A 13826-nucleotide genomic window follows, 5' to 3' on the forward strand; every position below is an offset into this window, starting at 1 on the left:
CCAGATTTTCCCTGAAATGTGCCTGATGGCTTCCGCATTCAGTCATTCATTTGATTATTGGTTCTTTTTCTCTCACACTCCAGCTGGAAATATGGCATGCTTGCTAGAAAAAAACACAGATACTGTAGATAATCTTCAGATGCATCACTCCTGATAATAGATCTCATTACCTGCTTTTCATCTTCTTTTGCTTTTGGTTAGTTATTACAGACATAAAAATTATGTGTCTTCTTGCCACAACAGGTACATGAAGCAGTAACAAATACTATACAAGCATTTCTTGCATGCACAACTCTTTCTTTTCTGTTTTGAGACTGGTCTTTAATATATTAAAAATATGGGTAGATTCCTGAGCCAACTGTGAATAAAGTAGAAAGGTAGTTTCTAATAAAATAAGGACAAAATGGGATCCAGGATCTCTAGTGTTAATTAATTTCTTTTTTAATATTAGTGAATATATTAAAATCGAGACTATTTCATATGAAATATTCCTATGAATAATAATATTCCTATTGGCCAAGTTACTATTCCAATTCATACATAGAAATGATACAAATCCAGTTAGCAATTTTCTGAAAGGGGGAAATAGGTGTTAATGAAAAAGGCTGTGCTTGAGCTTAGCAACCAAATCCTGGTTCAAATTTTCTCATGACTGGAGATTCTACCACATTACTTCTTTTGGTCACTCTCAGCTCAATTTGTGTAACAGGACTGTTATTATTATTCTCAGAAGCTGGACAGAATATTCCATCCAATTAATTAAGGCAGTATACCCAAACCCAAACCAATGGTAGCACTTTTTCCATTTACAGAAACCCTATGTCTGCAAAATACCAGGCTGCACAAAGCGCTATACAGACCCAAGTTCTCTCCGAAAACATGTAAAAACTGTGCATGGTCCTGAAGCACATGTCACCAAGAAGCAACGTGGAGATATCCATCCAAGACATCCACCACCACGAGATCAAGGCAGATCCCCAGGCCACCTGACTCAAGGTGCAGTTGGTGAGCAAAGGGACCTCAGCAACACTACCTCAATGCATGAAGAATGCCTCGAAGTTAAAGCTGTTAAGTCAGAGAAGCCAGTGGTAAGCTTCTATTTCTTTTTATTTCTTAGATATAAAAGTGTACATTGTTCATTAATAATATTATTATTATACTATGATTACATTTTTTTCAGAATATCTGTTTATAATAATAAGGAAGTTATTGTATAATCTATATAGTTCAGAGGAACTCATCAACAGCAAACTATTTAATGGCTTTTCACATAATTTGTATACTCAAATTTGTATTTGCTTGTCCTGGTCATAGATCTGATGGGAGTTACAACTGAGTGCTATTTGAGGTCTAGTCTTGAATGGACCAGTGTATCTGCAATATTTTAACACCACTTAAATGTTTAAAAATAGTGGTAATGTACGATGTATAATGCAAAGATTATGAAAGCTTATTTATATTTGAATGATTATAATGACCATCTTCCATAATAACTTTCTTGACAAAATGCCTTGTTATCAAGCCTAACCAAGTGTATCCCAGTAGAATGCATAATAATGTAAATCTGCCTAAATTGCACTGCATTGGCTTGGAAATTTAGATCTGCCACTGAACCTTCCAGACAAGTTTATCTATTTAATTCACAATCCTGTAGGACTCTTTCTTGTAAAAAGCTCCGTATTATTGGAATTATACAGAACTTTTCCCAAGAATATACTTGCCATTCTAAAATTAGTTTCTATCTATTAATAGAAGAAACTACAGTACCCATATGCTCTGAACCTGAAATTGTTGCTTCAGAGGATACCATTATATCAATATTCCATTGCAAAACCATGGAATTTTAGGAAAAGCAAATATTACAGGAAAGGGGGGAAATCAAACAGTGGCCATACAGATACATTATTTATTGTGTACTTTGCAACTGTTAATTGCTGATATAAATGTAAAAATATTTTTATGAAGTTTTATTATAAATTCTAGTCAATTACAAATATAATTTAAAATCATAAAGGAATATTTTCCTCATAAGTAAGAATGAAATTAGTCTTAATTTGTTTGTGAGTAACACTTTTATTGGAAATAGAAGCTTTCATGATGTAATATCTCCCCATTAGCCCTGGAAAATACTATGTTTTTAAAAGACAGTTGTGATCAAGTAATATGTAATTGTGGATTACATACTACTCTAGATACTTACTATAACTGTCCACAATATTTTTCATGATATGTCACCTTATCCTAGAAATCTATGCAAATTCTCATACTTACAATAATGTTCTGTGTTATGATAGCCTTTCTTGTCAATGGAGAGTGGGAAAAATATATTTTTCGCATTTTGATTTGAATGGATGGCCAGTCCTATATGGAAAAGCTCTTTTCTTTTGTCTTCAGATCTGATGCTGAATCAGAAATTGGCCCTGAGGGACTGAATGTCATTGTAGAAGTATTTAAGGTGTACTAAAATATTTCCTAGTAATTCCTAGTTAATATTCCAGGATCTAAATACCTTTGAGAGTGAAGAGGCAAAATTGACTATTTCAGGAATAACATCAAATATACTTTGATGTAACATTGGCACGAAAATAATTGATTTGTGTGTGCATTGTATAATCAAATGTCTTACTACTTTTGTTTTACTAATCCAATGTTTCTTCTGCCTAATACTTTTAATGCCATATTCTCTCTTCCTAAGGACAGTGGGTAATAAGGTGAGGGAATTTTAATTTCTCCACATTATTTTCATTGCGGTTAAAAATTCATTTACTTGCTACTTGAAACCATTTCATTAAATGTATTCACAACTGTTATAAAAACATATTTCATAACAAATGGCATGATACCCAGTTAGCTTGTGGAAATCAGTTTTATATGTAGATATTTACCTATACATATGTGATCATTCTGTAGTTGCTACTGATGTAAAGAATTTTCCAGATATAAGAACAGGCTTCTGACCCCCAGATTTATTCATTCAGCTAACATTCAACTGTAGCCATTCCAATGACATTTCATGTTGAACTAAGTAATTTAAACATGCTACTTAAATCTGAACCAAATGCATATAATACAATATATTATTAGTTTGGCAGAATAGTTTGATGTTGCTACTAGTTAATATTGAACGTTCTTGCTTGCTTATCACATATGATGCAGGGATTATATTGTTAAAGCATTTAACAATCCAGATTTTATTCCAAAACAAATTAGTCTTAATTTGTATGAATATTGAATGCTGCATCACTAAAGCTATGACAACTAAAGGTCTAAATATTTTAGTTTCTCATTTCTGATTTTTGAAGATGATGAAGATGATACTAACGTTAGTATCTACAGCTGCAGAAGTAGTTTTCTAAATGTTTGATTATCTGAAACATTTCAGAGCAGAAAATGGAGAAAATCTCTGTCTCTAAATGTATTGGGAACTGATTCAAAATACAAATGTATACATGTTTGTTATGTGACAACAGTGAGATCAGTAGAATAGAACTCCCATATAAATGACTATAGAAAAGCAGCCATAACTTTTCTGAAGAAACTGTACACTTATGACACTGTACTATTATAGGTATTATAAACAATATATGGAGTAGGTACTAGTGTAAAATATATTTGGCTAACTCCCTTTTTATAAAAAAAAAAAAAAAACCCTGCTACTTAGGTTTTACAAATCAGTAGAACAATTTTTCTATTAATCAACAGCATCCTTAATTTGGAAAATAGGGGTTTTTTTTGCTTTTCTCTTAATATCATCAGTACAAAGACAACATTGCATAATGTTGGTAGATTTACCTGTGGCACATAAATATTGCAGTTACGAAACAGAACCAAATACAGGAAATTGTGGTGGAATCTATAGCTAGATTAGAGGGAGGTATTAAGAGGAGCCTGGGCTTAAGAGTTGTTGGAACAGTAAGTAGCATAGGTTAGACCTCCCCCCAAATACTTATCTTGCAGTTCCCAAGGGAATGTAATCTATCTAGTGAGATTCTTAACATAGTGTAGTTGGCTAGCAATAAAGTATTGTTGAGTCTCTTCAGAAGTGTTTCAAGTAGTTTTTAACCTGACAGAAATGGAAAAATTTATATGAATGACTGTTCTTTCTCTGACACCAACTTTTGTTTTCCTCCAGACATCTCAACCAAGCCCTGGTGGTCAGTCTACATGCAGCAGTGAACAGTCCTCCATCAGCAACTATGCCAACAATGGGATCGAGCTTAATCTGACCAATAGAGATAATGTAGGAGACCTCAGCATTATTGATGAAACCCCTATCATGGATTCTACCATTTCTACAGCAACCACAGCTCTTGGTTTACAGACCAGGAGAAATATGACAGAGACCAAGTGGATGGAACAAGTCAAGCTAGAAAAGTTAAAGCAAATCAATGGAGTGCTTCCAAGACTGAACCCCATGCCATCTTCCAAAGCCCCAGCTTTGCCACCTCTTATAGGAAATGGTAAGATGTGTTTACTTAATATAATTATTTGAATGTATCACCTGGGTGATTGAGATTTCATTCTTTAAAAGAGAAAGTAAAAATAATATATTTGAACTTAGTCCTCTTAACAATGGGAATATTAATCTTAAAATAGGAAAAAAATAATTTAAATAAAAGCAGAGCAATTTGCCCTATGTAATTATTTGTTATAGTTTGATATCAACAAACATAAAGAGTTTGGCAAGGATTCCATTAATAAAAATCCTAAGGGGAAAACAACTCAAGAACCTTAGGAAATTCTGGAAACAGAAATTATAAAGGCTCAATCTAGCACAATACCACTAAAAAAGAAAAATAAGAGACCAGAGAAAACCAGCATGGTTGCATAAAGAATTCTCTGATAAATTGAAAGACAAAAAGGACAAGTACAAAAAAATGGAAAGAGGGATACACAAATAAAGCAAAATCCAGCAAATAGCTTGAATCTGCAAAGATGAAATCAGGAAAGGTAAGACTCAAAATAAACTAAGACTTGAAGGAAATGTAAAAATAATTTTAAGAAGTTTCTTTCAATATGTTAAAAAAAGTCTACTAATGGAGGAAAATGGGAAGAAAGTAACAGGTAGCAAAGAGAAAGCAGAATTGCCTAATTCATCCTTTGGATCTATCTTTAGAAAAAAGGAAAAATTGTTGTTGTTAGTTGTGAAGTCGTGTCTGACCCATCGAGACCCCATGAACAATGTTCCTCCAGGCCTTCCTTTCCTCTACCATTTTCTGGAGTCCATTTAAGATCATGCCTACTGCTTCAGTGACTCCATCCAGCCACATCATTCTCTGTTGTCCTCTTCTTCTATTGCCCTCAATCTTTCCCAGCATTAGGCTCTTCTCCAGTGAGTCCTTCCTTTTCATTAGGTACCCAAAGTATTTGAGTTTCAACTTCAGGATCTGGCCTTCTAAAGAGCAGTCAGGGTTGATCTCCTCTAGGACTGACAGTTTTCATTGCCTTGCAGTCCAAGGGACTCACAGGAGTCTTCTCTAGCACCATAGTTCAAAGGCCTCAATTCTTTGGCACTCAGCCTTTCTTATGTCCAACTTAAACTGCCATACATTGCAACTGGGAAGACCATTTAAGCTCACGCCTACTGCTTCAGTGACTACACCTCATTCTCTGTTATCCCCTTCTTCTCTTGCCCTCAATCTTTCCCAGCATTAGGCTCTTTTCCAGTGAGTCCTTCCTTCTCATTAGATGGCCAAAGTATTTGAGTTTTAGCTTCAGGATCTGGCCTTCTAAAGAGCAGTCAGTGTTGATCTCCTCTAGTATTGACCGGTTTGATCACCTTGCAGTCCAAGGGACTCGCAGGAGTCTTCTCCAGCACCACAATTCAAAGGCCTCAATTCTTTGGCGCACAGCCTTTTTTATGGTCCAACTTTCAATACCATACATTGCAACTGGGAAGACCATAGCCTTGACTATATGCACTTTTGTTGAGAGGGTGATGTCTCCGCTTTTTAGTGTTCTGTCTAGATTTGCCATGGCTTTCCTCTCCAGGAGCAAGCGTCTTTTAATTTCTTGGCCACAGTCCCCATCTGTGGTGATCTTGGAGCCCAGGAAAATAAAATCTGTCACTACCTCCATTTTTCCCCCATCTATTTGCCAGGAATTGAGAGGGCCAGATGCCATGATCTTGGTTTTCTTAATGTTAAGTTTCAAGCCAACTTTTGCACTCTCCTTCTTCACCCACAACAAGAGGCTCTTTAGTTTTTCTTCACTTTCTGCCATTACAGTGGTATCATCTTAGGTTGTTGATATTTCTCCCGGCAATCTTAATTCCAGCTTTTGATTCATCTAGCCCTGCCTTTCTCATGATGTGCTCTGCATATAAGTTAAATAGGCAAGGTGACAGTATACAGCCTTGCCGGACTCCTTTCCCAATTTTGAACCAATTAGGGATTCCAAGTCCAGTTGTCACTGTTGCTTCTTGACCCACATATAGGTTTCTCAAGAGACAAATAAGATGATCTGGTACTCCCATCTCTTTAAGAACTTGCCACAGTTTGTTGTGATCCACACAATCAAATATTTTAGTATAGTCAATGAAGCAGAAGTAGATTTTTTTCTGGAACTCCCTAGCTTTCTCTATGATCCAGCTTAGGTTGGCAATTTGATCTCTAGTTCCTCTGCCTCTTCGAAATCCTGCCTGTACTTCTGGTAGTTCTCAATCCACATACTGCTGGAGTCTAGCTTGTAGGAGTTTAAGCATAACTTTACTAGCATGTGAAATGAGTGCAATGGTGTGATAGTTTGAACATTCTTTGGCACTGCCTTTCTTTGGAATTGGAATGTAAACTGATCTTTTCCAATTCTGTGGCCACTGTTGAGTTTTCCAAATTTGCTGGCAAATTGAGTGTAGCACTTTTACTGCATCGTCTTTTAAGAGTTTGAATAGCTCAGCTGGAATACTGTCACCTCCACTACCTTTGTTGAAGTTCAGATTTCCTAAGGCCCACTTCACTTCACATTCTAGGACATCTGGCTCGAGGTCAGTGACCACCTCATCATGGTTATCAGGGACGTTAAGCTCATTCTTGTATAGTTCTTCTGTGTAATTTTGCCACTTCTTCATAATCTCTTTTGCCTCTGTTAGGTCCATGCCATTTTGGTCCTTTATCATGCCCATTTTTGCATGAAACGTTCCCTTCATCTCTCCAATTTTCTTGAAGAGATCTCTGGTCCTCCCTATTCTATTGTTTTCTTCTATTTCTTTGCACTATTCATTTAAAAAGGCATTCTTATCTCTTCTAGCTATTCTCTGGAATTCAGCATTCAATTGGGTGTATCTTTCTTTTTCTCCCTTGCCTTTCACTTCCCTCCTTTCCTCAGCTATTTGCAAAGCTTCCTCAGACAGCCATTTTGCTTTCTTGCATTTCTTTTTCTTTGGGATGGTTTTAGTTGCTACCTCTTGTACAATGTTGCGAACCTCCATCCATAGTTCTTCAGGCACTCTGTCTATCTGATCTAATTCCTCAAATCGATTTGTCACCTCTACTGTATATTCATCAGGGATACGATTTAGTTCATACCTAAGTGGCCTAGTGCTTTCTCCTACTTTCTTCAGTTTAAACCTAATTTTTTCAATGAGAAGCTCATGTCTGAGCCACAGTCAGCTCCTGGTCTTGTTTTTACTGACTGTATAGAGCTTCTCCATCTTTGGCTGCAGAGCACATAGTCAATCTGATTTCTGTGTTGACCATCTGGTGATGTCCATGTATAGAGCCATCTCTTGGGTTGTTAAAAAAGAGTGTTTGCTATGACCTTTGTATTCTATTGACAAAATTCTGTCAGCCTGTGCCCTGCTTCATTTTGTACACCAAGGCCAAACTTGTCTGTTATTGTGGTTATCTTTTGGCTTCCTGCTTTAGCATTCCAATCCCCCATGATGATAAGGACATCATTTTTTGGTGTTAGTTCTTTAAGGTGCTGTAGCGCTTCATAGAACTGGTCAATTTCATCCTCTTCAGCACTGGTGGTTGGGGCATAGACTTGGACTACTGTGATATTGAATGGTTTGCCTTGAATTCGAACTGAGATCATTCTGTCATTTTGGGGATTGTATCCCAGTATTGCTTTTCCTACTCTTTTATTAACTATGAAGGCTACTCCATTTCTTCTGAGGGATTCTTGCCCGCAGTACCTGATGGTCATCTGAATTAAATTCACCCATTCTTGTCCATTTTAGTTTGGTGATTCCTAAGATGTTGATGTTCAGGCTTGTCATCTCTTGTATGACCACGTCCAACTTTCCTTGATTTATGGATCTTACATTCCAGGTTCCTATGGAGAAAAAAATCTTTACAGCATTGGACTTTCCTTTCACCACCATATACATCCACAGCTGAGCATCCTTTCGGCTTGGCCCAGTCGCTTCATTCTTTCTGGCGCTACTAGCATTAGCCCTCTTCTCTTCCCCAATCTCATATTGGATGCCTTCCGACTTCAGGGGCTCACATTCCAGTGTCATATCTTTTTGCCTTTTGGTACTGTCCATGGGGTTTTCATGGCGAAGATACTGGAGTGGGTTGCCATTTCCTTCTCCAGTGGATCACATTTTGTCAGAACTCTCTGCTGTGACCTGCCCATCTTGGGTGGCCCTGTATGGCATAGCTCATAGCTTCATTGAATTATGCAAGCCCCTTCACCACAACAAGGTAGTAATCCATGAAGGGGAAGGAAAAATTACTCTAACCCTAAGAAAAGCAGGACCATAAAAAATTATTAGGAATACAAATCAAAATAGGCAAGAAGGCAAAATTGATAAGACAACCCCATCAGTCTAGACTAATTGGAATCACCAGGACCAGATGCATTACATCTGAAGATTCTGAAGTGGCTGGCAGACATGATTTCTGAGGCACTTTACCATATCTTTCAAAAATCCTGAAGTACCGGAAACTACCAGAGGACTGGAAAAGAGCTAATGAGGTTCCCATCTTCAAAAAATTGGATCCATAAAACTATAGACCAATCAGCCTGATGTCAGTACCTGGGAAGATCTTGGGAAAGATAATCAAACAACAGTTCTGGGAACACCTAGAAACAAGCAAATTACTAGACACCAATATAGGTTTGTCAAAAACAGATCATGCCAGACAAACCTTATTGCATTCAAGTGACTAAATTAGTGATCAATATAAGTTTGATTAAATTGATTTTAATTTTTAATATTTTACTGCTTTTTTAATTTTCAATCTAGATATCATCTACAATTTAAAAAAGAAATATTTGTAATATGGAGAAAGAGCTAAAAGGATAATTTTAATTTTGTTTACTTTGTATGAAACAGGGCAGTAAAGGCCAACTGCAAGATACATATGACTTCCAGCATTTTATGTGTCCATTTTTAACTTTTTTTGTGGGGGGTGGGGAACTATACTGAATTCAGATTTTTCCATGTGACAAGCAGGTATCATCAATTGGCTGCTAAGAAGGAGTGCTACATATAGATTTCAGTATCAATTTTTTGACCAGTTGCAGTTCAGTGAGAAGCATCCTTGATGGCTTCTTCTTAATATACTGTACTTACATGTGGAAGCATAGCAATACTCAGTAGGATTGATTTACTTGTTACCAAAAAAAATGATCTAGTCATAAGTTAACACCACATAAAAAATAAGGTACAATTACATCCAGAGCAAAATTAAGTGCTTATAATATGATATGTATAGGAGAAGGAATGACAGAACCTGGGGGCAGAATGAAAGAACGGATTGGCCTAGAATCCCTACAAAGCCACAAACAAAAATCCAACCACCCTCAAATGTTGTTAATCCTTGTCTAACTTTAACCGGTGCGGACTGTTAGTTGAGAAGATTCCTGTGCATCAGCTTTTAGCAATAAATCAGTTTAATTGAACTTTCACATTTGGACCTGGTCTTTTGTAACTGACATTTTATATATGACTCCTGAACAATATCTAACAATTCTGAATGCAGCAGTCCATATAGAAACCAGTTTCAGCACTACCGTGTTATACCACTGCTATAGAACTGCATTGATTTCTAGTGTTTCCATGTGCAATTCAGGGTGCTGGTCAATATCTTTAAAGCCCTGTATGGCTTGGAGATGGGTGCTTAAGTTACTATTTTTCTCAAATTGTTTTTGTTTATCTAATTCAGATGGCAAAGAATCATTACTAAAGATTGTCCCTACTAACAGGAGGGGCAATTGGATATCCTTAGTGACATTTCCCTATCTATGATACAGTTTGCCTCCTAAGGTGAGAGTTGCCTCTCGGACTTAGAAAATGTTAGCGTTTCTGAAAGGGTTTGGGGCATTTCTCCTGATCAGTTTCTTTTCAATATTCTTTTCAGATATTCAGTCAACTAGCAGCTGCAGCATTGGAGGAAACATGACTATCTTAACCAAGAAAAATGAAGTCACAAAAACAGATATTACTATACTGAACATGCTAAACAGAAGGGATAGCAGTACTAGCACAATCAGCTCAGCCTACATGAGCAGTCGTAGGTCCTCTGGGATTTCACCTTGTTTTTCCAGTCGTAGATCCAGTGATGCTTCTCAGGGAAACAGAAGGCTTCAGAACCTCAGTGTTGCCGATTCCTATGATCCCATTTCAACTGATGCTTCAAGACGATCCAGTGAAGTTAGCCAATGTGACAGCTTGCCTGGACTTCTCAGTCTTACTCCTACACAACAATACAGGCTGAAAGCAAAATATGCAGCAGCTATTGGTGGGCCTCCACCAACACCACTTCCTAATATGGAGAGGATGAGCTTGAAAACAAGAATGGCACTATTGGGTGAATCTAGGGAATCTGGGATGTCACCCTTACCTCCATTAAATTCTCCTCGAAGATGTAGTGATACTGGGGCCAACAGTAACAACAGGAGACACCTACTGCCTCGTGATATGCTTGGGAATAGCACAAGAAGAGCTAGTGATCCTGCAAGACCAGTCTCAGATAACCTGTCTTTTCCAAGAATCCACCGTTTTAACAGTCTCAACAGCTTTAACCCTCCTGCTTTGCCTCCATACTTTGAAAAACAAAACTTAATCTTGAAGAATTACACTTGCTCAGATGTTGGTTTGTTCCAGAATTTATGTTCCCCTGGCCCGCCAGGTATTTGTGAGAATGTGGCTATGGAAGCAGCTACCACAGAAGCTGATGGTTGTTTGAATGATGAAGATCTATTACCAGATGATGTGGTCCAGTATTTGAATTCTCAGAATCAAGGTTTGTACAACCAATTGCCAAATGATGAGCTACACAGCAACAAAGAATATCACAATCCAGCAATGGAAAACAATAACAACTTTGATCAATCTCCTCCAACAAGCAACTCTCAGAAAAATGACCTACCAATTCAATGGAATGAAGTAAGCTCAGGAAGTTCTGACTTATCTCCATCAAAATTAAAATGTAGACCACAGTCCTTAATACAGCAAACTCAAACCATAGGCCCCTATAATAACTTGGTTATCCAGCAGCAGCTGCAGCAGGCACTGGAGAGAAATGGTATTATCCAACAAAATGTCTTTCAGCATCTTGCAGACAACAATGTATCTTGCAGTGTAGAGCAAAATGTAATTATGAACAACAATGACACAAGTTCTTATCACTTACACTCAAATAAATCACAGCTATATAGTAATAAATTTGGCAGACAACCTGTGAACGATGCCTGTGATGTGATGAATCGAGCTGAAAAGCTAAGAAGCCATTTCATGCTAACTAGTGGAAGTCAGCAAAACTTTGGCTATCATGTGATGCCACATGAGCAGTCTGCCAATGAAATTAACAAGATGCAGAGCAGAAATATAGTTTTTGAGGAATACCTTTCTAATAAGTCAGAAGATGAAATGAGCCATTGCCAAGAAGCAAGACCTTCTAATAAAATGATAGAGCAAATTTTAGTTCCCTCACAAGATAGCTGCCAAGAACTCTTGTCTCAGAATGGGACTCATCCATCAATTCTTGCCAAAACTTACCAACCATATTCCAACCACTATGGAGACAGATGGCAAAACACTTTAAGGAATAACACGATGAGGCAATCTGGACTTCTAATGGATACAAACCAGTCACACAGGGTTACAGGTATCAAGGTAGAATCTCAAGGTCAGTTACAACAATTCTGCTCCAATGTGCAGAATTATTCTGGTCAGTTGTATGACCAAACCACAGGGTTTAATCAGCAAGCTCTGAAAGCAGAAACTTTTTCCCTTTCAGAAGCTAATTACCTAATACAAGAGGTAGCTATTGAAAGTACATCAGAGCTTCTCTCCCCAGGTGTCAACCAAGTGACAAGCACAGTTGACAGCATTGACACAAGCAGCCTTGAAGGTGTGCAAATTGATTTTGATGCTATTGTAGATGATGGTGATCATGCCAGTTTAATTTCAGGAGCCCTGAGTCCCAGTATCATTCAAAATCTATCACACAATTCTTCCCGTCTTACCACTCCCCAAGCATTTCTTACATTCCCAGTTATGCCCATAAGTACAAACAATATGGCTATTGGGGACATGAATTCTTTGTTGACCTCACTTGCAGAAGAAAGCAAGTTTCTTGCTGTTATGCAATAGACCTAAACAACTTAGGGTATGAAAAAATGTGTGTTTTTTGTTACTTGTCTTAAGTACTGTAACAGTCTCATCTCAACTAAATGAGATGTGTTTCAAGTATATTCCTTTTATGGAATTAGAACTGAAAAACCCTAAAGTGTTCTAGGGAGAAACTGTCTTCCGTTTCAGCTTTGAATCAGTATTGTTACACATGCTATCCCTTCTTTTTTATTATTTTATCTTTTATATGACTGTTTTTATTTTTGTAATTACAAACCACTGTAAAAGTGTAATGTGCATGTTAGCTTATTTTTGAGGAGGATCTGATATTACAATTTATTGATATCCAAAAGAAGTCTTGAATGATTATGACCAGAACTCTTACTGTATGTAAACAATTTCTAAGGCACATTTCTGAGACAAAATTTGAAATACTATCCACGTCATTATAAATTTCATTGATGAGAATTGTTGAAAGCAAAGTAAACTAATTTATGGCATGGGAGGGGAAAATTAATATTTTTGAGTGGTTATTTCTTTTGCTTTATATCTGTGGTTTTTTAAACTTTTTATTTTTGAGGGGAAATTCATTTTCTATATCATTTTGCCTGCTGCAGAATTTTTCAGAATTTTCATGCAAAAAGTTGGCTTGCTGTGTTGGATTTCATCAATGTCACGTATAAACTAACAGCATGATTAAGATTGCAGTGGATTATATTACAGGGAGAAGATCAAAGGCAATGAACAAATTGCCATTCTGAAAATTCTGTATATTGTTACTTATTCTCACACTTTATTAATAAGCTTCCAAGAAACTCTAAAGTTGTCTAGAACCTAAGGTAGAAATCATTGGTTTAGGCTGAGAAAACAGCAAAACTTAAACCTGAAATTTATTCCAATAAAAGTGTTAACATGGTGAGAGGGGAGAGTTAAGTATTAGATATCCTGCTCTGATCAAAAATTAAGTTAGGTTTTTAGCCACTGGGATATAACAATAAGCCTCACATTTTTTTAATACGTTGTGATGCACCTATTAGAATAAACATGTTACTGTTCACCTCTATTATAAATCTCCTTACTGAGACTTAAATAAAATATGCACTTTTAAAGAAAGATTAGTTAACATTCTTGCCATGTGATTTACATATTTCTAAGGATTCAGTGTCTTTCAAAGCTTTTTCTTCCTTTCAGTCACTGTTCATTTACAATTGGAGCACTAACCAGAGCTTCAGAATAATGTAATGGTGCTATAAATGTCTCAATATTTGAAACCGCTGATAGCACTCCATTCATGGAGACA

The 13826-nt window shown here is 36.8% G+C and overlaps 1 protein-coding gene across 1 annotated transcript in view; it reads left to right on the forward strand.

Annotated features, from left to right (window-relative positions):
- The window catches only part of GLI3 (GLI family zinc finger 3), a gene marked incomplete at its 5' end in the record, with an annotated part of 336414 nt that extends 323167 nt beyond the window's left edge, over positions 1–13247 (forward strand). The window contains 3 exons of the mRNA XM_081343170.1: positions 813–1088; positions 4133–4460; positions 10311–13247. Of these exons, the coding sequence (XP_081199296.1) occupies positions 813–1088; positions 4133–4460; positions 10311–12547 (2841 nt within the window). The 3' untranslated portion in view covers positions 12548–13247. The remainder of the gene's footprint in view (positions 1–812; positions 1089–4132; positions 4461–10310) is intronic.
- Positions 13248–13826: the final 579 nt, after the last annotated feature.

Source organism: Vipera berus (assembly GCF_964194415.1).
Source record: "Vipera berus genome assembly, chromosome: Z".
In the NCBI taxonomy this organism is placed as follows: Eukaryota; Metazoa; Chordata; class Lepidosauria; order Squamata; family Viperidae; genus Vipera; species Vipera berus.